Source organism: Carettochelys insculpta, chromosome 18, assembly GCF_033958435.1.
Source record: "Carettochelys insculpta isolate YL-2023 chromosome 18, ASM3395843v1, whole genome shotgun sequence".
In the NCBI taxonomy this organism is placed as follows: Eukaryota; Metazoa; Chordata; order Testudines; family Carettochelyidae; genus Carettochelys; species Carettochelys insculpta.
Genome location: NC_134154.1, coordinates 29,779,749 through 29,805,501, shown reverse-complemented (window position 1 = coordinate 29,805,501; position 25,753 = coordinate 29,779,749). Strand labels below are relative to the sequence as shown.

At 46.5% G+C, this 25,753-nt stretch overlaps 1 protein-coding gene across 1 annotated transcript; it reads left to right on the top strand.

The window, feature by feature from the left end:
• Positions 1–4,870: 4,870 nt before the first annotated feature.
• On the top strand, positions 4,871–25,550 carry LOC142022516 (sodium-dependent serotonin transporter-like). Its single transcript, XM_075012453.1, has 13 exons — positions 4,871–5,090; positions 10,582–10,716; positions 11,290–11,509; positions 12,086–12,224; positions 13,956–14,090; positions 17,760–17,863; positions 19,127–19,254; positions 20,038–20,150; positions 20,946–21,077; positions 22,012–22,111; positions 22,432–22,532; positions 24,459–24,626; positions 25,470–25,550. Exons 1-13 carry the CDS (start codon positions 4,871–4,873, stop codon positions 25,548–25,550), a joined length of 1,776 nt encoding a protein of 591 aa, XP_074868554.1.
• Positions 25,551–25,753: the final 203 nt, after the last annotated feature.

The following is a 25,753-nucleotide window of genomic DNA, read 5'->3' as shown; positions in this document are numbered from 1 at the left end:
TCTTGAAATGTACCAGTTCCTTGATGGACTTTTTATTCTCCTGGAATCACTTTGCCTAGTGAGCACGTGGGCAGCAGTTTTCAGCCACGTGATGCACATTCATAGGGACAGATTTTTATTCGACTGTTTTAAATAGATATTGCATAGATGTGAATAATTTATAAAAAGCCTCTAGAAAAAACGTTCTTTCCTGATCTCGCCTCAGTCCCTCCAGGAGCAAATCGTAATGCAGCCAACCACTGCTGAGTGTGGGGGAGAAAACAGGCTCAGCGAGTGCTATTGTGTCCCTTGGAGTGGGTCTGCACAGGTGTCCTCAGACTGGCAGAGTCTGTAACATAGTAGATGTCACGTTGTCATGGAAACCTGCTAATTGTGATGGGAACTAACCACAGGTCCAGTTTTGATCTCTTTTTGTTGTTCCTCTTAATTACAGCAGAGGAGTATACGGAAAACCCAGCACTGGAGAAGCCCTTTCTCCAGGATCAGCCGATGTAGCTGTCCTGGGCCACTGACTGCTTCACAAATGCTGCGTGCTTCCTGCCCCTCTGGAAACCAGGCAGCACTCGCAATGTTCAGACACTTCGTGACTGGGGATAGATCCAGTCCCTCAAGCTCACTGCTCTAAGCCTGGCACAGGGCCTAATGACCCAAGGTCACTGGCATCAGGTCCATGGCCAAAGTGAAACCCATTAGTGGTCTTAGCCCAATGCTGACCAGCCAAGAGTCCTCAGAACATAAAATTGCCACAGCAACTGACTCCAGTCAGCATGAGGACTAACTGACTATGGAGCTGAGCAAACTGCTTTCTCCTTGCCGAGTGCTCTCCAGGACTGGGGCTCAAACCCCTTCTGAACACCACCTGCCGCTCTACTGATAGCCCTCTGCTCACTGGTGCCAGGGCCGGGGACAGTAACATTTTAGTTGCTGTTCTGCCCTGCAGAGCTGTCTCGGGGTGTGCAGGGTTAGAGCCACTCAGCCAAAGACAGAGGTTGCTTGTGTGAGCCCCAGGGCACCAGCCCAGCTGGGGGAGTGTGATCCAGATTCTCTTGTGTGCCAGTCAGCACATCTGCAGTTCACGGTGTTCCAGCTACACAGGTTGAAGCCCAACAAGGGCAGCAGAGCTGCACAGAGGCCACAGAGGCTCTAATTCACCCTGCAGAGCCTGTGATACTGGTGCTGGTGCAAAGATGGAAAGACTCCAGCAGCTCTCAGAGCCCAGACAACTTTGCAGGATAACAGCTGTTCTCTTGTAAGCTGAGCGAAGAGGGCTGTGGTGCCCCTGAGGCCCAGGGAGCCCCGAGAAGCCACTAGGGGATTGGTAGAGGTTTTAAAGTCCCAGCTTAAGAAGGTTCTGGCTGGGATGACTTAGTTGGGGTTGATCCTGCTTGAAACAGGGGGCTGGACTAGATGACCTCCTGCGGTCCTTTCCAGCCCTAGTATTCTGTGATTCTATGACACAGACACTCTGAGACCTTGGCAGCACTGCCTCATTGGCCAGCAATTGCTACCATTCCTGAGCATGTCAGATGGTGTAAGATCCATGTAACCTTAAGATTATTTCGACTGTTATCGCTTTGGGGCTGGGAGCATCTCTTTGTGCTGTGGTTGGCACACTGGGGCCTTGCAGGTTTACTACAACACGGAGAGTAAATGGTAATAATGATAATGCAGCGCAGCAATGGGGTCAGGAGGAACCATCCTGAGAAACCCTGGGCCAGGAGGCGCTGAGAGTGCAGTGGCAAGAAATGGTTGGCCATGCTGTAGCAGTGTCCTACAGAACCCTGTCCACTCAGTGCACAGAGGGGACTGCATCGCACCCAGAAGAGGGCCACCCAATAGCAGCAAAAGTCCTCATGCTACAAAAGATGTTCTGATCTGATTGCCTTGCCAATTTTCTCCCTTCTCCCCCTTCCAGTTCTATTATGTATGAAGTATTCCCTGCTGGTGTCAAACCACTAGCAAGGACTAACACTGAGATTCAACCAATAGCAAAACATCGACCGAGATCAGGGCAGCCACATTCCCCCGCAGGTGTCTGCAGCACTGTCATTATTTCAGCCATGGAAGAGAACAGATGAAAAGTGAAAAATCTGGGTGGCTGTAAAGGAAGGGTGATGCTAACAGTATTCATGATTCTTGGCCTCACGCAGTGTTCCCTGTAAGCTGTGGGCTTCAGCGGCCACTCAGGAGAAATTCAGGTGCCGCTCAGCTGATTAGCAGAGTGTCCACAGCACCCGCAGCCAGCAGCGCATGTTTCTACTGGGGGTGCACATTTGCACATGCCTTAGTGCACATAATAAAATTTATTTCCATGGATGGAAAAACTCAGAGGGAACCCTAGCCTGCAGGAGCTCTTTTATTTATCCTGTGTCTGCAAAGCTCAAATGGCTGGCTCCATCCATGAGAGAACAGAGACACTGAAGTCAAACAGACTTTAGGATTCTTGTCTAACTTCCTGTCCTCTTCTTGGCTGCTCATTTCCAACTGGTTTGTCTGTACTGTGTGTGCAGTAGCCATCTCTCACATACATGGCCTCTGTGTTCAGTGGAGTGATCTGGCATGTTGATCTCTAATAATCCCTCCACACAGTGTTCTGTTATGGCAAAAGAAAACAATATGTTGCACCAGAATAGCCATTGTGGTGCTACAGTTCTGTGGGTTGCAATAGAATTGATGTGGGTAGAGAATAACCAGGATTCCTTTAAAAATTAATAAATAAATAGAGGGTTTGTCCTTTGAGGTTGCCCATGGACTCAGGGAAATCACTTTTTTCTAAGGGGACAGTTTGCCAGTCCCTTTATTAAAAAATCGGTCACTGATTTCAACTGGCATTTCAGGGGTGCAGGTAACCCAGGGCTGGGTCTAGAGTTCCCTGTGAGCTGAGAGCTTGGGCGCTCACCTAGGAGAGGTTCAGGTGCTGCCCAGCTGACTACCAGAGTGCCCACAGCTAGCCACATGTGTTGTTATGTTGCCGCCCATCTGCATATGCCTTGATGCATAGAAAGAAAAAGAGGGAACCTGGCTGGATACTACATTTGTAAAAGCACAGCTGCTCTAGCATTCCATGAGCAGAGTACACAGTCTAACAGAAGAGAAAGAGGGTGGTGCTGGAACAGAAGAGGTTGGAACATTAATGATTAAATATGGGTGACAGACGAGAACAAAGGTTATCAAAATATATGTGACAGTGCAGCCAGATTTACTAAGGAGCCGCAAATATACCTACCACTCCTCTGCACTGTGGCAAAAAATTATGTAGGGCTGAGCCCTCAAGTTGTCAGCAAATCTCCATTGTCTAGGGATATTTTTAAGCAATTAGACCAGCAAATGTAAGTAATAAAAGATTTGTCAATCCTATCTTCTCATACAGTGCTGTAAGAAACTGCAAGTCAAACTACAGCCATTACTCAAGCTGAACTCATAGCGATTTTAGTGCTGGATTTGTCTGACTACAGGACTGGACACAAATGTATAAACTGGTAAAAATGATCAATATATTAAAGGGACTATGATCCTTCAATGTTACTATTTCTAGGAAGGATTAGCATGGTAGTAGGGGGAGCTTCTAAGAATTTTCACCTGCCATCCCATGTCTCTCTCTGCAAACTGTTCCCTTGGTTATTTGTTTCCCAGTGTCTGTGTTTCCCTGCACTGAACCAGAACACAGAATTTATGTCGATAATAAAATTTGTCACAATGCCAATCAAATTGCAGAGTGTAATGGCCTTTTATTAGTGCAATCCCTTCCCTAATAACATTTGCTCAGAACAAAAAATCACTTTCAGATGGCTTACTGGGGGCAGCCCACAGCCCTTTAGTAGAGAAAGAAACAGGGAGATAGTAAAGCTAGACAGACCCTTACAGGAGAATGCAAATAGAGAATTATGAAAGTTCCCAGCAAGAATTGAAAAACATATAGGTGCCTGCTAGCTTATATAGCTTATAAAGGCTCCAATGTTCTTTACATAAGCCAAATAAATGCAGTGTTTTGGATGAGTTCATTAGTACCTTTTGCATCCTAACTTAGGACAGATTTCCCCTGGATGACTAAATTGTCCGTTTAGTGATTATAAATGGTCCATTATTGGTGATATAAGAAGACTGTGGCTTCCAAAAAAAATCAACAAAGGAGGAAGCCATGACTGTTTATCAGACAGTGTGATAGCAAAGCAGAACATATTTTATTGGTGCTAGCCTTGCCACTGCCTCCTACATTCACTTGCTCTTGATTATATCATGGGCTGGCATGGCAGGTTCCAGGGATCAATGTGTCTGTATACACAAGTAACATGACTTCTAATCAAAAACAGTGACCGAGAGATAGCTGTAAGTCTGCATTCTATCAAAAAAAAAACCCCAGCAGATCTGAAGAAGTGGGTCCATCCCACGAGAGCTCGCCACCTAATAAATTACTTTGTTAGTCTGTAAAGTGCTACATGACTGCTGTTTTGTTTTAATCAGAAACAGCCGTTTTCACTTAACCTGAATTGTTCCAAATCAACCTACCATAGTAGGATGATGATACATCTAGTGCTCTGCCTTGTAACCACTTCACTCTGCACAAGAGCACAGTGTACACCAGCACTAGTATCAAACCCATATAAAGCGAACCAGTAAAAACACCAGCACTGTAAAGTTGGTCCCAGCCGTTCTGCTCGATGCTCTCAGTGAAATGCTTTCCCCACTCCTCCTCCTGCCTTTGATCAAAGGATGGGGCTTCCTTCTGGCTCCTCTCTCCTGGTGTGGATTTCCAGTCTGGAGGTGGAGAAGCCCAGTCGCTGTGACCCTCCCCTCCTTGGAACTGTCATCAGCAATAACAAATCCTTCCCTCCTCAAACTTATTCAGCTAAGGATTTGCATCAGAGACAGAATGTCAGAGCCGAACTCTCCAATTCAAGCTGAGAGCCTTCCCAGTCAGAGTATCAAAACAACTCCCAGCCACCCTACCAACCTGGGATTGCTTATGAGCCAAACAGATTCCCGGGATAAGTGGAGCAAAAAAATGGATTTCCTTTTGTCTGTGATTGGATTTGCCGTAGATTTGGGCAACGTCTGGAGGTTCCCTTATATCTGTTATCAGAACGGAGGGGGTAAGGACACAGCTTTATTCTTTTAATCCTCTTCTAAAGAAAATAAAGTGGCTCTTCATTTTCCACATTTGAAAAATGTGTTATTTCTTTCTTTAGCTGGTTCTTACAGCCTTTATTGTGAAACCAGAAAGTTCGGTGAATGACGAAAGTTCTGCTGTGATGTGTCTCTTTTCTATGTTGTCTGTTCTTACGTTAAATGTCTTTGCAGCAGCGCTGCTCCTCATGGGATTAGAAGTGTGCATTTATGAATATGGGGGGCAGTGCAATGTTTATGGCTAATGCAGAAGTTTTTAAAAAAGAAAGCTGAAAATAATGAATGTGGCCAAAAAGATCAAATCATGCATGCTTGTTAACTTTGTAGACTTTCCAGTTTGTGAAACAGCTCTCTTGTGATGTTTTACATTTTAAGGTCATAATTTCAAACATCCACACATCCTTGTTTCAGACTGCTGTGTAGGATTACAGGTGCATGGCTAGCACAGTTATGATCTTCAAAAATAAAACCAAGTAGCTCCTTCAGGAGCTGTCCGTGGTACTTACCTTAAGACCCAAATAAAACAAACTTCACTAGTTCAACCAATTCATTAACTGACACCCCAAAAAATTCTTTTTGGTAGAAATAATTGCCTGAAAGTTCAAAACAAACAGAATCTTGATTTTAGAACAGGTTTCCAGCATCTGATGTGCAAACAAACAGTTTTAAACAAACAAGAGTTGAAAAATTCTTTTTAAGAGGTGAGACTGTGGAAATGAAGACTGTGTTGCTTGCAGAAGACGACACAACAAATTAAATTGCCAAAAGCCACAAGCATTTGGGTATCATACCTCAATGCATGGCAAATGAGCAGAAAATAATTAATGCCATGTTTAAAACTGCAGGCTGGATTCTGGTCTCACTTTCACCCATGTAGAGCCAAAATAACTGCACTGAAGTCCACAGAGTTATTGTTGATTAACTACAGTGAAAGAGAGAACAGTAGTTAGCTCCTAGCTGGTCAATTTGGTCTAAGCACATTTTTCTTAAATGTGCCAAAGAAATATAATGTAAATGCCATTTCATAAAACTGTCAAACCAGTCACAGGGCGTTAGTAATGGAAATAAAGAGGAGATGGTACAAAGAGCAGGGGAGAGTGTGTGAGCATGCATCTGACCTGATTAATTCTGTGTCACATATGCTCCTCACATAAATTAATAAAAGTAATTGTGTTTTAACTGGCTTCCTTTATTTGTAGACATCCTGCTATTGTCACGCAATAGCACTGACAGAATTATTTGCACTCTCATGAAAAGGGTATTTCCTAAGCTCTCTTTCCAAGACCAACCCTCTGGTTTCAGCAAAGCCAGTTTCTGAGCTTCTGTGCTCAGGAAAATGGAGTGTTGTGAAAGTTGATACAGTGGTACGTTGTAAGTTACCTGCAAAGTACAAGAAAACTTTTCTTCTCTGTCCATTGTGAACACTTTTCTTTCTTTAAATTAACGTTTAAAACACACCCTGAAAGTTGTTCTCAGCAATGCCCGTGAGCACAGGCATGCTTCATTCAGGAGTTGGTAGCGTTTGCTTTCCTTGCAGAGGGAGGTGCAGAGCTTTTTGTTCTCTTCCTTGGCAAATGACCAGATGCTCTAGGGAGCAAGTCAGGGAAACTGTAGTGTGTAGTCATTCTCTGCCTCTCCAGGCCTAGGCATCTGATAGCCATTCTGCATCTGAAAGAAGCATGTTTCCCATTTCTTCCCCTGCTCAGTCAGGATCCACAAATAAGAAATTAGGAACATAAGAATGGGCGTATTGGGTCACACTGGAGGTCCAACTAGCCAGTATCCTGTCTTCCATCAGTGGCCAAGGTCAGATGCCCCAGAGGGAGTGAACAGAACAAGTAATCATTAGGTGATCCTTTTCCCATCATCCATTTTCAGCCTCCCACAAATAGAGGCTAGAACAGCAACAAAGGGTCCTGTGGCACCTTATAGACTAACAGAAAAGTTTTGAGCATGAGCTTTCGTGAGCACAGACTCACTTCATCAGATGCTGGTCTTGGAAATCTGCAGGGCCAGGTATAAATAAGCCAGAGCAAGGGTGGGGATAACAAGGTTAGCTCAGTCAGCAAGGGTGAGGCTTACTACCAGCAGTTGATCTGGAGGTGTAAACACCAAGGGAGAGGAAGCTGCTTCTGTATTTAGCCAGCCATTCACAGTCTTTGTTTAAGCCAGAGCTGAGGGCATCGAATTTGCAGATGAATTGTAGCTCAGAAATTTCTCTTTGGAGTCTGGTCCTGAAATTTCTTTGCTGTAGGATAGCTACTTTTAAGTCTGCTACTGTGTGGCCTGGGAGATTGAAGTGCTCTCCTACGGGTTTTTGTATATTGCCATTTCTGATGTGTGATTTGTGTGCGTCTATTCTTTTACGTAGAGACTGTCCAGTTTGTCCGATGTATATAGCAGAGGGGCATTGGTGGCACATGATGGCATAAATTATATTGGTAGATGTGCAGCTGAATGAACCCACGATGGTGTGGCTCATCTGGTTAGGTCCTGTAATGGTGTTGCTGGTGTAGATATGTGGGCAGAGCTGGCAATGAGGTTTGTTGCACGGATGGGTCTCTGAGTTAGAGTGACTGTGGTCCGGTGTATAGTTGCTGGTTAGGATACACCAGACTACAGTCACTATACACTGGACCACAGTCACTCTAACTCAGGGACCCATCCATGCTCATGCTCAAAACTTTTCTGTTAGTCTATAAGGTGCCACAGGACCCTTCGTTGCTGTTACAGATCCAGACTAACATGGCTACCCCTCCGAAAATAGAGGCTAGGGATACCATTCCTACCTCTCCTGGCTCATAAGTATTGATGGATCTGTCCTCCATGCATTTATCTAGCTCTTTTTTGAACCCTGTTAAAGTTCTGGTCTTCACACCATCCTCTGGTGTGGAGTTCCACAGGCCGACTGTGTGTTGCATGAAAAAATACTTCTTTTCATTCATTTTTAAGCCTGCTGCCTATTAATTTCATGTGGTGACACCTAGTTCTTGTATTATGAGAAGGCACAAATAACATTTCCTTATCTACTTTCTCCAAGCTGGTCATAAATTTATAGATCTCTATCATATCCCCTCCTAGTCATCTCTTTTCCAGGTTGAAAAATCCAGGTCTTTTTAATCTCTCCTAATATAGCAGCAGTTCCACACCCCTAATCATTTTTGTTGCCCTTTTCCAATTCTAATGTATCTTTTTGCAGATGAGGTGACCCCATCTGTAAACACTATTCAAGATGTAGGGTACCATGGATTTACACAGAGGCAATATGATAGTTTCCATCTTATTCTCTATCCCTTTCTTAATGATTCCCAAACTTGTTTGCTTTTTTGACTACAGCTGCACATTGACAGATGTTTTCTGCAATGACTTAAAGATCTTTTTCCTGGGTGGTAACAGCTAATTTAGACCCCATCATCTGATGTACATAGTTGGGATGATGTTTTCCAATAGGTATTACTTTGCATGTATCCACAGTGAATGTCACATGCCATTTTGTTGCCTGTCACTCAGTTTTGTGGGATCCTTTTGTAACTCTTCACAATCTGCTCGTCACCTCCCTCTCTTGCGTACTTTGGTATCATATAGCATGACATTATTCCCTTGGGATCCAGGTTCTTTCACTAACAAGATCTGACCCCATTGCAGCCTTTCAGCTGCTAAGCAGGTATTTTTGCCTTTGCCCTCTGGCTTTTTGGGAGGCAGTGTTGGAAAATGTGCTTTTCACTCTTTGTTTGACAGCCAGAACTGAATTATGAGGGTGAAACAGGCTGTTCTTGTGCCTCTTTCCAGCGGGAGCTGACAGTGGCCAGGGCCCAATATTCTAAGCATGAGTTTGCAGTTACAGGAGGTTGGATAGTTCTGAGAAGGACCCAGGACACCAAACCAAGCATAAATTCAACATCTTTGCAGGTTCACCCCAGCCTAGTCACATACCATCCCAAAGAGAAGGCGTTAACGTCCCTTGCTCACATTCACAGGAGCTCTGGTGACACCCACATCGTCATATAACATCACCCTTTGCCTGTGGCCACTCATCTAAAGGAAAACACCACATGTGCAGCGGTTAGTATAAAAATCAGCCATTTCCTTGAGCATAGGACTTTCAGAGAGAGGAGCCATGGGGGGTAAATTAACTAATCCCAGTAGGGTATTTCTGATGAGGAGAGAGAGAAGTCCCAGTTAGAAAGACTCCATTTGGTACAAATCTAGCCCTGGCAACCACTGCATCGTTATGAATAATGCAAATTACAGCAGTAATTACTGAGTTCATTGACTGATGATACATATTCATTGGGATTTTCTCTGTAGAGCCTCTAACACCTGAAAGGTGTTTAATATCTCATTCTCTCCCTTCTGATCGTCTGCACTGCCCCGTGTTACAGACAATCTGTCTATTCCTGGCAAAAATGGGGCTCCTTGAATTGCACACAAACTTCACAACCTCATCCTCTCAAATCAGCCAGGGAGTTCCATAGAATTGGAGGGTTGGAAGAGATCTCTGGAGATCATTGAGTCCAACCCCCTGCTGAAAGCCAGGACAATTCCAACTAAATGATCCCAGCCAGGGCTTTGTCAAGACAGGACTTAAAAACCTCTAAGGATGCAGATTCCACCACCTCCCTAGGTAACACATTCCAGTGCTTCACCATTCTCCTAGTGAAACAGTTTTTCCTAATTTCCAACCTAGACTTCCCCCACCACAACTTGAGACCATTATTCCTTATCACCACTAAGAACATCCTCTCTCCATCCTCTTTGGACCCCTCTTCAGGTGGCAGAAGGCTGCTGTCAATTGCCTCTCACTCTTCTCTTCTGTAGACTAAATAAGCCCAAAACTTCATAACTCAAAGGGAGAAAACATTGATTCACTGGCTAAGTTACCAACAAACATGTATCCAGGTGGTGTTGCTGTATGTCTCAGAGATGCTGAGCCCATTCAATACACTCTCATCTACTTCCTCATCCCTGCTCCAAGCATGGAGGACAGGTCAAATTTACTGTTGTTGTAACTCCAACATCAAATCCCAGGGCGGCAGGTGGGTTGGTACATAGCTACCTGTTTGCAGGCAGGTCTGCTACAATAAATGGGTCACGTTGTCAGGGCTGGGAGGCTGGCATGGACTGGAGACCTCTTCCAGTGCTGTCATGAGGGGATGTTGAGGCCTCGTGCAATCTGCCTTGTATCTGTTGGTGAGCGGGGAAGCCAGAGCTGGAACTTTGGGTAGAGTCCTGGCTCTGCTGAAGTCAATGGGAAAACTCCCAGAGACTTCCACAGGCTGGGATTTCAGTTCCGTTGCTCCCCCCAAGTTCAGGGAGGGCAGGACTGGTGAGTCAGGCCTGGAGCTGCTGTTTCAAACAAATATTCCTAACCAATCATGCAGGCTTTCCTGCAACGGAGCCTGCCTTTGCGGCAATGCATGCCATGACGTTCTGCGGTGGCTTTGCCTCCCTCTGCAGGGGCCTTTCTCATTCCTTACACGCTGATGGCCATCTTTGGAGGGGTGCCTCTCTTCTACATGGAGCTGGCCCTGGGACAGTTCCACAGGACAGGAGCTATCTCCATCTGGGAACACATCTGTCCTATCTTCAAAGGTAACACACACACACAGAGCTCATGCCCCGGAAGCTCAATATCCACTTAGCATTAATGTGCTGTGCCCTCTGCTTTGTCAAATGGAGAGGAATTAGGGAGAACTGGAGTCCTGCCATAGGTTGGTACATTGTCACTCCTTGTGGGATGCATTTGCAGTAATATTAGAGCTCACAGATAATTCCTCTTCCATTTCACAACTACCCCTCCCTCCCTGCACACAGAGCCTTGCAGCACACTGCTGTCTGAGCTCCCCACTGCCACTCCCAGAGCCCCTTCTCCCACACCTCTTAAAGCAGCAGTGTCCAAAATGTGAAAAAAGCCACAGAAATAAGCAGCTGTCACTAGAAAGCAAATTCAGCCCACATATACGTCTGTGACCCAACTCACTCTACTAGCAGCGCAAGGGAATAACGCACCAGTCCCTGGCATCCTGTGCTCTGTGCACATCTCCCTCTCAGGGCCAGGGAGCTATGCTCATGGAGGTCACCACTGAGGTGAAAAAGTATGGGTATGTGGGGTCGGCCTGGCTCCCAGGATCCCCTGACATGCTCCTCACCTGTCTCTCCACACAGGCATTGGCTTTGCTATTTGCATCATCGCCCTGTACGTCTCCTTCTACTACAACACCATCATCGCCTGGGCCCTGTACTATTTCTACTCCTCCTTCACCAGCACTCTGCCCTGGACAAGCTGTGACAACCCCTGGAACACCCCTAACTGCACCAATTACTTTGGAGAGAGCAATGTGACATGGACCGCCTCCTCCAAGTCACCAGCCGAAGAGTTTTATACGTAAGTGCATGTAAGTGGATTTTACGACTAGGCCAGGGGAAAAATCTTTCTCTCTCTCTCTCTCTCTCTCTCTCTCTCATTGGTATCCAAACCCTGCAATGCCTAAGCAGGCCCTGCTGAGTAGAGTAGCAGGAGGCCCGATGCTTGGCATTTCCATTTCAGGCAGATGTATAGTAACACTGCTTTATATTTTCATTTGGGACTCAGCACGATTTACAACCAGGGCTCCTGCTGTTGCTGTACCCACCGGGTTAGTATTATTAGCCTCCTTTACACACAGGAAGCCAGGGACAGGGTGAAGAACAGCATGTAGGCATCTCTGTTCTTAGGTTCGGGCCTTACCCACTGGACCATGTCTCCTACACATGGTTCTGCCCCAGTCCAGCAATAGTCCTTCAGGGGAAGGACACGCCGGACTGTGCACGCAAGGGGCAGGATGTCAGATCTGACAATTATACCAGTCTCCCAGTTGACCATGGCTCAGCGTTCCATTCTCTTGCTTTATTTGTGACTAAGTTGCTATGGTTGTTTTTGTTTTGTTTTGTTGGGGGCTTTTTTGTTTGTTTTTTGCCATAGGAGGAAGGTCCTTGAGATTCAGAAATCCAGTGGCCTGTATGATGTAGGTGGGATCCGCTGGCAGCTTCTCCTCTGCCTCTTTCTCATCTTCACAATTGTTTACTTCAGCCTGTGGAAAGGAGTGAAAACCTCAGGAAAGGTAAAACAACCTCCCTGTCTGTTCACCTGCCAGTGTCCAGATGAGTAATAACATGATATGTCAATGCAGAGGCATCAGACGGCTAACGCAGAGCCTGGTGCATCAAACCCGCTGGGCCTGCCGAGTAGACACACACCCCAGCGCTCTGTATCTCACAGGTGCAAGCTTCTCAGCAGAGGAGCCTGGTGCGGCACATTTACTGCACTTGTGTTCTGCTGGAATGGAATGGACTCACAGGCAGACTGGGAACGGCATGCTACCGAAGGTCACCCCCATGGATTGCGCACATGTGAAAGCGGGAAGCCACTGCAATAATAAACACACACAAGAACTCTAGGACCTGATCCCTGGCCATTTGCTTCTAAAGGGGAAAAAAGCAAAATTCATCCAACATACAGTAGCTCAGATCTGCTCTGCCCTGATCGGAGAGGCCATAAGCAATGCAAAGAGTTTTCTTCTGCAGTGTCTCCGCCTCACTTTCTCACTGCCCCATTGCTTACAACGTTATTCACCCCAGTCTAATGCTAAATACTGTCCTTCTCAACAACGTAAAGTGCCCTCGAATCTGGGCACTGCTGATTCCATTGTGTCCTGCCCTAACAGAGGAGTTCCCTCTCTATTCTTTACCACAGTCTGCAAACAATCAATTGGAAGCAGAAGGAGAAAACATAACCCTCGGTCAGACTTTCAGCAGTGCTGAGCAGAGTTGTGCAAACTACTGATTTTATTTTTCAGTTGTATGGCAAAAGACAAAACAAAACAAAACAAAAAAAACCCTCCAACCCAAAAATTAAATTGTTAAAAATTCCTCAGTGAACACGATACATTTGTTGTGGGTTGAATGAAATGCTTTGTTTGGATTTCAATCATTTTTAATTTTTTAATAAACAAAATGTAAGGAAATAGCAAAACAAAAAGTAATTTTGAATAGAAAAATGGAAACATTTTGACTTGGTCAGAGTTGTTGCCTGCTTTTAAATGGAATCACTTCAGCAAAACAGACACAAATTCCCAAAACCATTTGGTGTTGCAAAATCTGTATTTTTCTCTGAAAAGAGGTTTGGGCAAAATATTTTGCGATGCCTTTGCTGAAAAACCCTTGCAGTCCAAATCAGGCCTCCAGAGCAACTACACAGAGCAGAAAGATCTCGTTAGGATCAGTTAGGGCAAACTCTGCTCCAACCCTTCCGTCTGAACACTCACTGCATGCACAGTCTCTAAGCAGCAAACTTCCCCCACCTACACCCAGGGGAGACGCGAATGCACAGAAGTAAGTTCTCACGCTTGCAAAGATGAAATGAGGTCATCTAGCCATTTCCCTGCCAAAGTTGTTACTAAGTCCCCCCACAAGCTGTGTCTATCAACCTTTTTCAACAGTGCAGCATCACCTGGGTGGTGTGAAATTCTTTCCTACATGAGCAAACCCATTTTAAGCTGACCACCCCATTCATAAGCAATGCCACGGACAGACTAGAGGGTTACTGAGGTTCAGAGTCATTTTCTGACACCACCTTCCCCCTGTCCCAACACCAGCTGAGTGATCCTTCCAAATAGTGGCCACTAAAGCTGAATTCCATTCATCTTGCACCAGTTCAGACCCCAGGGCCATTTGACACAGAGACCCTGTGATGACCCTGCAAATATGTCCACTAATATTCTTTGCTGTATGTGACTTAGAGTATAGCAGTGGAGACACCCCACTGACACCTTTCTCTGGTTTCTGCTTTCCAGGTGGTGTGGGTGACAGCTACGTTGCCTTACATCGTCCTCCTCATACTGCTGGTTCGAGGAGTGACTCTGCCAGGGGCTTGGAGAGGGGTTGTCTTCTATCTCAGACCCGACTGGGAGAAGCTCATGAACACCGCAGTAAGTTACATCCAGCAACTATCTTCCCAGGCTCTGACCTGCTACAGAGCACTCCCAGCTGCTGGGGGTTGGCTGTGTTTAGCAATGTGCACAGGTGCCACCTGAGAGCCTGAAAAACAGGCTAAGGTGGATTCGCTGTTCCCTGTCACTTTTGTATTTAAAATCACTTATGCGATGTCTGGTGGCTGGACAGCCTCGGAGGTATCAGCGCTGTCTGTCTATCCCAGGACAAACACAGGGTAAGCGCCATCCACCCTACCCCAAACTCAACAGTGTGGGTGGGCTTCATGAGGGACAATCAGATATGTAGGATCTCCACCGGCACTGGCTAGGATGTTGTGCAAGCTGGGCATAGGCCTCCTGCCATGTCGCTTCTCCCAGCTCTGAGTGCGACATAATGACAGCAGCCCCTCACCACGCTGCTCTTCCATTGCTGGAGCTACAGCCTGGGCTACATCATGAAGAACCTGAAAAGCCATCACATCAAGGGTCCATCTGGTCCTGTAGCCTATCTAGTGTAGCTGCCCACAGGCCGACTCAAACCTGGGAGCTCAGCGCAGGCACCTCTACAGCTTGAGCTAATGGCCAGCTCGCTTCCAGCTTAGGCCGTAGAGGACACTTATGCTTTCTCTGTCAAGTGGTCTAGGTACCACAAGGGACAGTGAACCACACCTAGGTGCGTGGGTTACAGTAGGTGCTTCAGAAGGAACAAACAGAACTGGGCAACTACTGAGTGATCCACACCCTGTCACTCTATCGTGGCTTGTGGCTGTTAGAGATTTAGGGACACCCTGAGCATGCGGTCAGGTCCCTGACCTGGATCTATCCTCCATGAACTTCTCTAACCCTTTCTTGAACTGAGTTATACTTCTGACCTGCACCATCCTTCCTGGTGATGAGTTCCACAGGTTGATTGTGCGTTGTTTGCATAAATAGATCCTTATGTTTCTTTAAACCATGCAGCCCATTAACTTCATTGCATGAGCCCTTATGTTATGCCAAGGGGTAAAAATAACACTTCCTTATTCATTTTCTCCACAACATTCCTGGTTTTATGGACCTCTGTCATATCCCTTCTTAGATGTCTCTTCAGCAAGCTGAAAGTCCCAGTTGAAAGGCAAGAGCAAAGACTTGTGAGCAATGTTGCAGAGAAGTAGGGACTCCAAGGGAGGGGCTGATGTGATCAGAGCAACCTGTTTGGGAGAGGATGCCAGCAGCAATGTTAAATCTGATTTAACATGGCATTAATTGCACCTGCTGGATTTCCCATACTCACCCATGATGGTACATCTGTGGCATCCACCTCAGCAAGCAGCTGCCTTTAAATGCTGCCCCAATCACCCAGCAGCCAGCACTGGCAGATGCATTTGGCAGAGACTCCCAGCACAGATCTGAGAACCAGGGAGTAATAGGTTCATTATTCCTTCAGAAAATAGAGGTGCACTGGACAAGCTCTTGGAAATGTAAATCTTTAATTGAATCACCCATCTCATTTGCCGTTGAGTTTTATTTATGCTGTGTTTCTCCCACCCCTTTGTAAAGCTAGCCTGACAATAGATTTCCTGTCTGTAATTACTGCAGAGCTGCACTTGAGAATTTTCATTAAAGGTAATCAGTGATATACTTTCCAATTAAAACCTTTCATAACAGATATATGGCCAATCGTGCCACAGCCATAGCTTATTCCAGGAACTGTGAGCCAAGTCATAGAATCACAGAATTCTAGGGCTGGAAGGGACCTCAGTAGGTCATCAAATCTGACCCCCTGCACACAGCAGGATCATCCCCAACTAATTCATCCTAGCCATGACTACGTCAACCCAAGAATTAAAAACCTCTAGGGATGGAGATGCCACCATCTCTCTCAGTAACGCATTCCAGTGCTTCACCACCCTCCTGGTGAAATAGTTTTTCCCTAATATCCAACCTAGACCTCCCCCTCTTCAACTTCAGGTCATTGCTCCTTTTTCTGCCATCTGTCACCACTGAAAACAGTCCCTCTCCATCCTCTTTAGAGCCTCCTTTCAGGAAGTTGAAGGCTGCTATCAAATCAACCCCTCAGTCTTCTCTGCTGCAAACTGAATAAGCCCAAATCTGCATAGCAGGATGCAGGAGAGGTTTCAGGTGCATTTCACATAGAACCATAGAATAGTAGAACTGGAAGGAATCTTAAGAGGTCATCAAGTCCAATCCCCTGCACTCACAGGAGGACCACGCACCATCTAAACCACCCAACAGGTGTTTTCTAACATGCTCTTAAAAATCTCCAGCGATGGAGATTCCACAACCTCCCTAGGCAATTTGGTCCAGAGCTTAACCACCCTGTCAGTTAGCAAGTTTTTTTCTCATGTTCAACCTAAACCTCCCGTGCTGCAGTTCAAGCCCTTTGCCTCTTGTCCTATTATCAGAGGTCAAGGAGAATAATTTTTCTCCCTCCTATTGGCAACAACCTTTTAGGTACTTGAAAGCTGTTATCATGCCCCCGCTCAGTCTCCTCTCTTCCAAACTAAACAAACCCAATTATTTCAATCTTCCCTCATCTGCTGTACGTTTGAGAAAGTTTGTCTGCCTGTTCAAGGCACTTCCTAAACAGTAAGAGCTAGGACCACCAAATTCAACAAACAACTTCCTCCGACTGTAACTTAATGCGAGGTCAGGGTTTGATTGTGCCAGAAAAATGGGATGTGCCTGGCATGGGCCTCCACCCATCTAGAACTGTACCAGCTCCAAGCTTTCCCCCTCCACACATTCTTTGGGGGCAGAGGCTGGTGCTCCCCCCACATTTGTACAGGGGTATTGCTGGTTTTCCCCTTTGTCGGGGAGTGAGGGGAAAGTGAGGTGCACAGTCTGCTGCATTCCTCAGGTGGGAAGTACAGGCGGCACATGAACTGGAGCTGCCCCAGCTGGGGGACCTGCACCCCTCCCCCGGCTGCGTCCACTGGAGCTGCAGCAGCCACTGAGAGGTGCTTCTCACCTGGTCCCATGCTGCTGCAGTGAGATAAGGCTGGGGTAGTCCCCTCTCCCTGCGGCAGCCTGCACACTGAGCCCCTCATCACAGCCCCACCCCAGAGCTATGATTTAAATGAACCATGGGCATTTACATTTTATTTTCCAAAAAAACAAAAAGCAATTGAGCCAAGGACCCGAGCAACACTGGGTAAATCTTCTGGCATGGAGCGTTCAGGGTTGGAGAAGCTGGTTGGTCCCTGGGGCTAATCACAACCTGCTGGCCTGATACCCTGTCTGTACTCAGCTGCTAGTTATCACTCCTCCTCTGGGTCACACGCCAGAGGGAAGTACTTGTCCAGCACAGACGAGTCCAGCAAACAGCAGACACACGCATAAGGCACAGGGCCACAGGTACCCTGGCCAACCTGGAATTGGCCTGCACTTTCAAAACTAGGTAATAGCAAATTTCAGAGCCAAGCAATTAGTTCTGCATTCCATTACTTGTGGCCAGGATGGCAGGCAGGGGTGAGGATGCAGTGGTAGAGAGAACACAAAGGGAACTGACCTATTTCTGGGTACCCAGATTCACACCGCAGGCTGCAGTCTCCCTGCAAACAGGAGGCAGCCTGAGTGTGTCTGGGGGATGGGCGTTCTGGCTGGGTCACAGCCCCCAAGAATCACCCACCCTCCTCCTAACCAGTGCCTTTGCTTTTTCACCAGGTTTGGGTTGATGCTGCTGCCCAGATCTTTTTCTCCTTGGGCCCGGGATTTGGTGTTCTTCTCGCTCTTGCCAGTTACAATCATTTCAACAACAACTGTTACCGGTGAGAAATCACTGACTACGCCGCTGCAGGGATGTGAGTTGAGCTTCCCATGTGCAGAGGAACACTCAGAAAACCCACTCACATCCCTGCACTGGCTAGGGGGAGGCAGGCTCCCTTCAGTGGGCCTGGAACTTTTCCTCCCTCTTTTGCCTGCAGTGGAGAATCCAGGTCCGTGGGCCGCTCAGTCCCTCAGGGCAGGCCCAAATGGATGAGCCAAAGGAGCAAGTTCTCAGATGGGGGTCTCCACTTCATCTCTGGAGGGTGCAAAAACGCAGGTGCAAGGTCTGAAGGCACAAATTGTTCCCATGGAACGGGTTGCTGATCCTTGACCAGAGCAAAAATACCCCTGAAAGTGCCAGTCCCAGGTGGCCATCCAGTGCACCCCAACCCCCATCATGGCAGGACAGTGAGCCCCAGAAGAGGGATGGGAACCTCTGCCATGGGCCTCCAGCTTCCCTCTTGCTCCCATGCACTGGGCAGGGGGAGAGGAATGTTATCAGCCACCTTGTCTCTGCTGCCTGGAAATTTTGCTTCTAAGCCTTCAGGGATCTTTCAGTGGCTTTCCAGAGGGCACTGGGGGCTTTCATGGTATTGCTCAGCTGAGTGGGTCTTAGAATGAATTCTGCTCTCCAGAAAGAAGTTGTTTCCATGCCGTTCCCTGCATACGCCAGTCACAACCCCAAAAGGCAGGGCCAACTGCCCCACGTTATTCAGTGCTCTCATCCCAGCACTGGAGAGACCATGCTGTCTCCTGGACAGAGGGCTTCCTCCAACAACTGTCACTGCAGGAGCCGAACTCCCAAATGTGGGATCTACTGGGAGAGGAGTAGCCAGGCTCTCTGGAGCACTGACCCAGCTCTAACAGTGTGAAACCTACTCCGCTCTGCACAGAGCAGAGGCAGTCCTCTGGCTCCGGGCTAGTGGTCAGTGTCCCTGAGGTTGGACTCCACAGGTGCCAGGCAAATACCAGCACTTCTGTCTAGGGATGCCCTATCCCAACACAGGAAATTCTGCCCAGCAATTTGTTCACGCTTAAGTACGCTGAGTTGTCCTTCCCAAAGCATGGGAGTGAGTCCCTCTTGTGCCCCATGATGTGAGCGAACGGAACGTCACTTTTACAGCTCATGCTCTTTGTGGCTTGTTTGGGGAGAGGATAAAGGGAAGACGCTGGGCCTGTCAGTACTGGGTTAGACATGCACATGGCAAAACAGTTTTAGAAATGACTGTACTTTTCCAGTCATCTGCTCCCATTCTGCCTTCCAGAGACGCCATTGTCACCAGCGCAGTGAACTGTCTGACCAGCTTCCTGTCCGGGTTTGTCATTTTCACAGTGCTGGGCTATATGGCTGAAATGAGAAATGTGGAGGTGGAAGATGTAGCAAAAGACAAAGGTTTGTCTCCCTTCTATCAGTTAGCCTTGGAATAGCACTCCTGCCAGTTCTGGATAGCAGCAAGCTGCCTGTCTGCAACCATGCATCAGCACAGGGGGTTAAGCCAGGGTACAGCACATCAAAATCTGAGTACTGTCCCTTGCTCTGCTATACAACTTTGAGCAAGTTACTTCCACTTCTGTGCCTCAAATGTCCCCATCTGTCATAAAGGAAGACAATTACCACTGACCGCTGGGGTTTAAATAACTTTTGCCAGTACAGTGACCACTGCACGAACATTTACATTGCAGAACACAACTCAGGTTGGAGCCTTTCCTAGAAATAGCCAAGCACTGGGTCACATGGCTGTAAGTGGGGGGCAAAATTTGGTCCTCTGTAAGCTAAAAACATGGAGTGAAGATAGGGAGATAGTAGGTGTGGTGCCCACTGCTGGAGGATATAGGTATAATAATGGCCAATGCTGAACCGAGTGGGATAACTAACCCGCAGAGAGGTTGGCTGGGCACTGGAATAACAGTGACACAGCCAGAAGTGGAATCCACAGCAGTGTAGTAACGGAAATCCCAGACTGGTAATGCCTGGCAGGGATGAGGAAGGACAAGATTTACACACACTTATCGTCCATTTTGAAATCTCCATCGAGAGGAGAATCATAAGAAGAAAATCATCTTGCTACTTTCAGCTTCTGCCCTCATGAGTAGAAGGCAGAAGCCCTGGACTTCCATAACAGACCAGCTTTGTAGCAACTGGATGGAAGGAAATAATCTGGTATTCCTTTTTTAGGTCCAAGTCTCCTTTTCATCACCTACCCTGAGGCCATTGCAAATATGATGGGTTCTACCTTCTTTGCCATCATATTCTTCCTCATGATGATCACTCTGGGACTGGACAGCACGGTAGGTACTTTGGTTTCCCGTTGTGGAGAGAGCAAAATGACCCAAGAAAGACATGATTGTATGTTCCAGGTCCCTTGCTCCCAGAAGGTTTACACTGGGGTATGATTGCTGGTCACTGCTAAATATCTTTCCAAATGGGGCTGCATATGGAGGGAGGGGGCAGGAAAGATAACCAAAAATATCCCCATCTGATTCATCTCTGTTCAGGAAAATCCTGTTCCTGCTTCCCCCAAAGTTTACAGGAGTAAAATAGTGGCTTCAAAAGAACTAAGACTGGGCCATGAGCAATATTCCCTGCAGGCTGTGGGAGCAAAAGGAGCTCAGCACATCTCAGGATCAGTCCCCATTGTTATTTGGAGTTACTTGGCCTATCAACAGTTCCCTACAAGCCCCCACAATGCCAGAAGAAATCAAGATTTGGCAGAGCTGGTTGGGAGAATGGGAACAAACAAAGGCATAAAAAGTTTTCGACCTCCGCTGCCACCAATGTTTTTGGTCTGTTTGTTTCCTATAAATTTTATTTGATCATTGTAATTTTTTTAAAAAATCATGAAATCTGAAAATAACCCCCCATGAACCCTAACATACCCTACAGCTGATAAACTCTGTGCAGGAAACTGTAAATCAAACTCTTGGTGGGGAAATTCTGCTCTGTGTTCCCTGGATGTAAATCGCAAAAGAGACCAATGAAGCAAATGAAACAACACACACATTAAGAGGATTCTATGAGTGGAATTTCACCCTTTGCTTCATTTTTCTGGCTCACCCCAATGGCTTATGTGGTTGCCTTTGCAGTTTGGAGGTTTGGAGGCTGTGATCACAGCTGTAATGGATGAATACCCTCACATCCTAGCAAAGCGAAGAGAGCTGTTTGTTCTTGGCCTCATCATCATATGCTTCTTGGGCTCTCTCAGCACCCTTACACATGTGAGTAAGCATGAACCATGTTAGATACTATCTCCTTTCTCTGCAGATTCTAAAGGCTTTGCCAAAAGTTCAGCCATGAAAACTGGCTACAGCTAACCTACAGTCCAGCAACATGAATGAGCATTTCAGATTATCCTTCCCAATCAGAACGACTTTGTGGTTGTCAACACTGAATTTCATTTGCCTCTGCATTTTCCATTCATCTAGCTCGGGAAGGTCCCTCTGGAGTTCTTTACAATCCTCTCTCCACCCAACCAACCTGGTTCATTTTGAGGCACCTGCAATTTTTTTACCTTGCTGTCTAAACCATATCCCAGATAATTCAGAAATATACTGAAGACCAACCCTGTCCCAAACCTGCAGCACCACTATGGGTCTGACTGGCTTTTTTGTGTCTCTTAGCCAGTTCCTAACAGAGTTACCCTCCTCAGTCCAAAGTTTATTAGCTTCCTTAAGTGGGACACTTAGTCCCAACACACTTGATCAGTTGACTCTCCATTTTCTGCTACATTCCTGACACATTCAAAACAGTCTAATAGTTCAAAGTACCCTTGTTTTCATTTTCAAAACCCATGCTTCTTTGCTGGTATGTTCCTGTTATAGTTATCTAGGTAATGGGAAAATATCTTTTCCTTCCCTTTTTCTCACCAAGGTTCTCTTAATTCAGCCCAGCAGACTCCTTATATGGACTCCCTCAATCAGTCTCACCTGGAGGATGTCAGCGCCATGAGTGGCACCTGAGCCAGTATCTTGATGGAGAGAAAAAAAAGTCTCCTTCACTTCCTTCTTAAACCCTTCACACCCAGGCACAATGTACTGCTTATTAACACCAGTGTGAACTGAATGCTTAGAAAACCAGTCCAATAGAGGTAGTGCACTTCCCGTGTAAGAGCTGCTAAAATGACAGCCTGCTTGCTTGCATTTGTCATTCTAGGGTGGGGCATATGTTGTCAAACTCCTGGAGGAGTTTGGTGCCGGCTGCTCAATTTTGGCTGTGGTCTTATTGGAAGCAATCGCTGTGTCCTGGTTTTATGGTAAGAAGAAGAAGAAAAATCCCTCTCCATCACTAGGTTTATATTATACACCAGAATAACCTATGGTTGTGATTCCCACAAAGACTTACATTTATACTTTCTGTCATGCACATGAGCAAGTTCCAGTGATTTCAATGGACTTCTAATCTATAAATGTTTGTGTGCACATGAATCATTCAATGACAGAGATTAACAATGCAGTTCCACGCACTTTCATGAAACTCTTTCTAAATAAGTCCTCTGCTCTGAATGTGCTACCTGATTCCTCCCAGCTGTGAGACTGACACAATGTTTGTGATTTTCCACCATGCCCCAAACAGGAATTCAGAGGTTCTGTAACGATGTCAAAGCCATGCTAGGCTTCACCCCAGGGATATTCTGGAAGGTCTGCTGGGTTGCCATCAGCCCTGCCTTTTTAGCCGTGAGTATATGGGTCCCAAGCAAAAATTTAAGTTTCCAACTTTCCTTTAATCTTCTACTAAGCAAGTCCCTCTCTGTTTCACTGGAACTCTGACATGCAGCCTGACGGAGTCTGCAATCCACAGATGCCTAGGCACAATCTCCTGTCCAGTTCATGGTGACAGAGGAAATCACTCAGATGTGTCAGGGAGAAGAGCTGTTTATGAAAAGTCTCCCCTTTGTTTTTGGTAGCAAGAAATCAATAGGAAACTCTTAAATTCAAAAGGGAGCATGCCATGCTATCTCTGCTCACTGAGACGGTACATTTATCAAAGGTGATACAATATATGCTCAGGCTCAGAAGAAGCTATTTACCATGGGCCAAGCTCACAGCTAGCAAGGTGCAATTTTGTTCGTCAACAGAATCAGGCCTGCTTACACTAGCAATGAATTTGGCCTTGTCACATCCTTCATATAAAATAAAGCAGTTTACATTATACAGACTGCAATGTGCTGGGGCTTAACATACCAAGTTTGCCATTTTAAATGCAACTCCAGTGCTATGCTTTGTACCAGATCCATCACCTTTGAAGTGCCAGCCTTTCATTGGACTTCAAAGAATGCACCATCTGTAAAATGGGGCAGGGGGAATCATATTACCTCCTTTGCAAAATGAGAGGGATTGAGGATTAATTAATGTTTTAAGCACTTTGTGATTCTAGTTTGTCGGAAGGACAAATTATTTAAATACCAATCAGACGTGACTGGAGTGCAGTTTTTTCATCTGATGTAAACCCCACAAACAAACTGGATCAGTGTCAGGAATATAATTTTGGGAAATTTCCATTAAAATCCAGATAGGCCTTAAACATTAGAATATAAACGGCAAAGAAATAAGTGCATCAAGTTATGGGCAAACGAACTAACCAGAATTTCTAAATTCAATCCCAAGCCATTTCCGTTGAATAGGAGACACAGACCATCTGTAGAGCACCCAGCTTGTAGTTGCTGAGCTCTCACCAGGGCTGCATGAAGCTTGTGTTCAAAATGCCATCCCTCTATTAACATTACTGGGGGAATGACATAGGAGGTGGATATTGAAATGCAGGAACTGAGAAAGGAATCTCCAAGGGGCAGCCGGAATGGGATAAGTCAGGCCTCAGTCAAGCTCCCAGTGGACAGATGGCCTCCTCACAAAACCAGCTTCACAGTTGGCCCCAGCTGACCCCTTTGCTAGCAGTGCGGACACAGGGGACATTGGCTGAATTGACCCTGAAGACTGAACACTTCTTAGACCAGGGATGAGGCTCACTGGTGGGGCAGAATGAGGAAGGTGGTACAGCTGCTGTCAGGGCTGGACCAGTTCTCTGGAGAAAGATAGCGAGTCCATCTCCAGGTTGTCAGCACACCACTGTCACTAGTGCTATACTCACTCACATGTACCTAAAAGAAGACGCTACACTCATAAAGTCGAGGGCTTAATAGCCCACCCTAACTTGTCCCCTGGGAATTCAATGAGATGACCCCCAGGATGAACATGCCCCCATGTGCAGGAGGAGCTGGCACAGTACCTTGCACTGCAGAAGGTGCCATGACTTGCTGATGGGAAGGTGCGCAAGTCCCAGCTGGCCTGTAGGGAGTCTCTGTCTTACCGCAGGTCTCTTTAGCCTCTCACTATAGAGACGACTTGTCAGGTCATGTGATGCAGTGCATTGGCACAGGACAAATACAAGGGAGGCCAAGTTAGCTGCTGAAAGCACCCCTGTCCTCTTCTGTCATGTCTCTAATTGCCCAGTTCCCTCTTCAAGAGGCATCAGCCAAGTTCCCTGACATGAACCCATTGCAAATGGCTGATGGGTGGCAAGGGAGTGGATTGTGAAGTAAAGTGACTTCTTGTGCTGGTTTGTGAATGAGCTCCCCTGATGTTAGCTGTGCTATCTGTTAACAGTTTATAATAGTCAGCTCTCTCCTGGACCAGCCACCTCTCATGATGTTTGACCACCACTACCCCGAATGGAGTGTCTCAGTGGGGTACCTCATAGGAGCATCATCTTTCATCTGTATCCCTTTCTACATGGTGTACAAGCTGGTCTGGACTCCAGGATGCCTTAAGCAGGTCAGGAAAAGCTGAGTGTCACACTTCACAAGCCTGCGTGGTTCAGCTGTTGTGCAAGCCAGCGTCTGGCACAGCCCAGTTTGAAAGACTTGAAAGGGGTCAAGTCTTCCAAGGCTGGCAGGGTCTGGAAGCTTTGTAGGGAATTTTTACTGATCACCTAGTGGCTTTGTTCATGTGGCAATTAAATCATGACACATGCGCTGGTTTTACGCAAGTTCAGGCTGGCACTGTTTGTCTACCTAGCATAGACCAGCAACAGTCATTTTAAAGTCTTTCTCTAGGCCTGGGAAACTGGGGGCGCCATAGAATATGGTTCTAATGGTTCTTCCTGGTCCACAATGGCCAGAGCCCCTCCCTAGTGTAACCCTACTGGCTTTAATGCATCATCTCAGCCCACTGGGTATAATTGCTTTAGCCTGAATCTTTCTAAAACCACGCAGACAAGCAGTTTCTCTCACAGACTTCAATCCCATATCACTCTACAGTGACCAATCTGAGAGCAGTGTCAGTACATTCCAAAGCCCCTCACTCCTTCTCAGCTGAGGCATAGCCCCCGCTCCCATACAAAAGGCTCCTGCGCCCAGCACACTTTTATCCAGTGGCCATCCTGCCTGAAGAGCAGCACATCAGCATAAATCTGAGAGCATGATGGACCTCCAGGGATGTTGTGGCCTCATTTGTGATTAGCTTAATCGGCACCAGCCATCATGGGGCAGCCCATCAACCACGTAGGAATCGTTAGTATGTGCCCAGACTTCTAGCATCTCAGCAGCACACAGCACTTGTTACTTACCACCAGAGCCATGGGTAACCACTGGATTTTTCTTTGCTTGTATCCTCTAGCGTTTAGCAGTGTGCATTCGACCAGAGAAAGCCATACGAGACCAGCAAGCGGATTCAGTATGTATGTCGTCAGTGCCATAGTCCTATGGTGCACACAAAGGGATATTAGACTGCTTTTTGGCTTTGCTGTTACTGACCAAACCAACTGAGAGACAAGGAGGAGAGGAGCTGCCATCACTGTTTAAATTGCTCCCCTGTTTCTTTCCCTAAGAGTTTTATACACTGGCCTAAGTTGACCACATGGTGTGGAATACACACCTACTCCCTCTTCTGTAAGCCATGTC

Coding starts and splice junctions, on each gene's coding strand:
- LOC142022516 (XM_075012453.1), top strand. CDS start 4,871: ATGTCAGAGCCGAACTCTCCAATTCAAGCTGAGAGCCTTCCCAGTCAG. Junction 20,151..20,945: donor CTCTGGGACTGGACAGCACG/GTAGGTACTTTG, acceptor TTGCCTTTGCAG/TTTGGAGGTTTGGAGGCTGT. Junction 24,627..25,469: donor CTCCAGGATGCCTTAAGCAG/GTCAGGAAAAGC, acceptor TGTATCCTCTAG/CGTTTAGCAGTGTGCATTCG.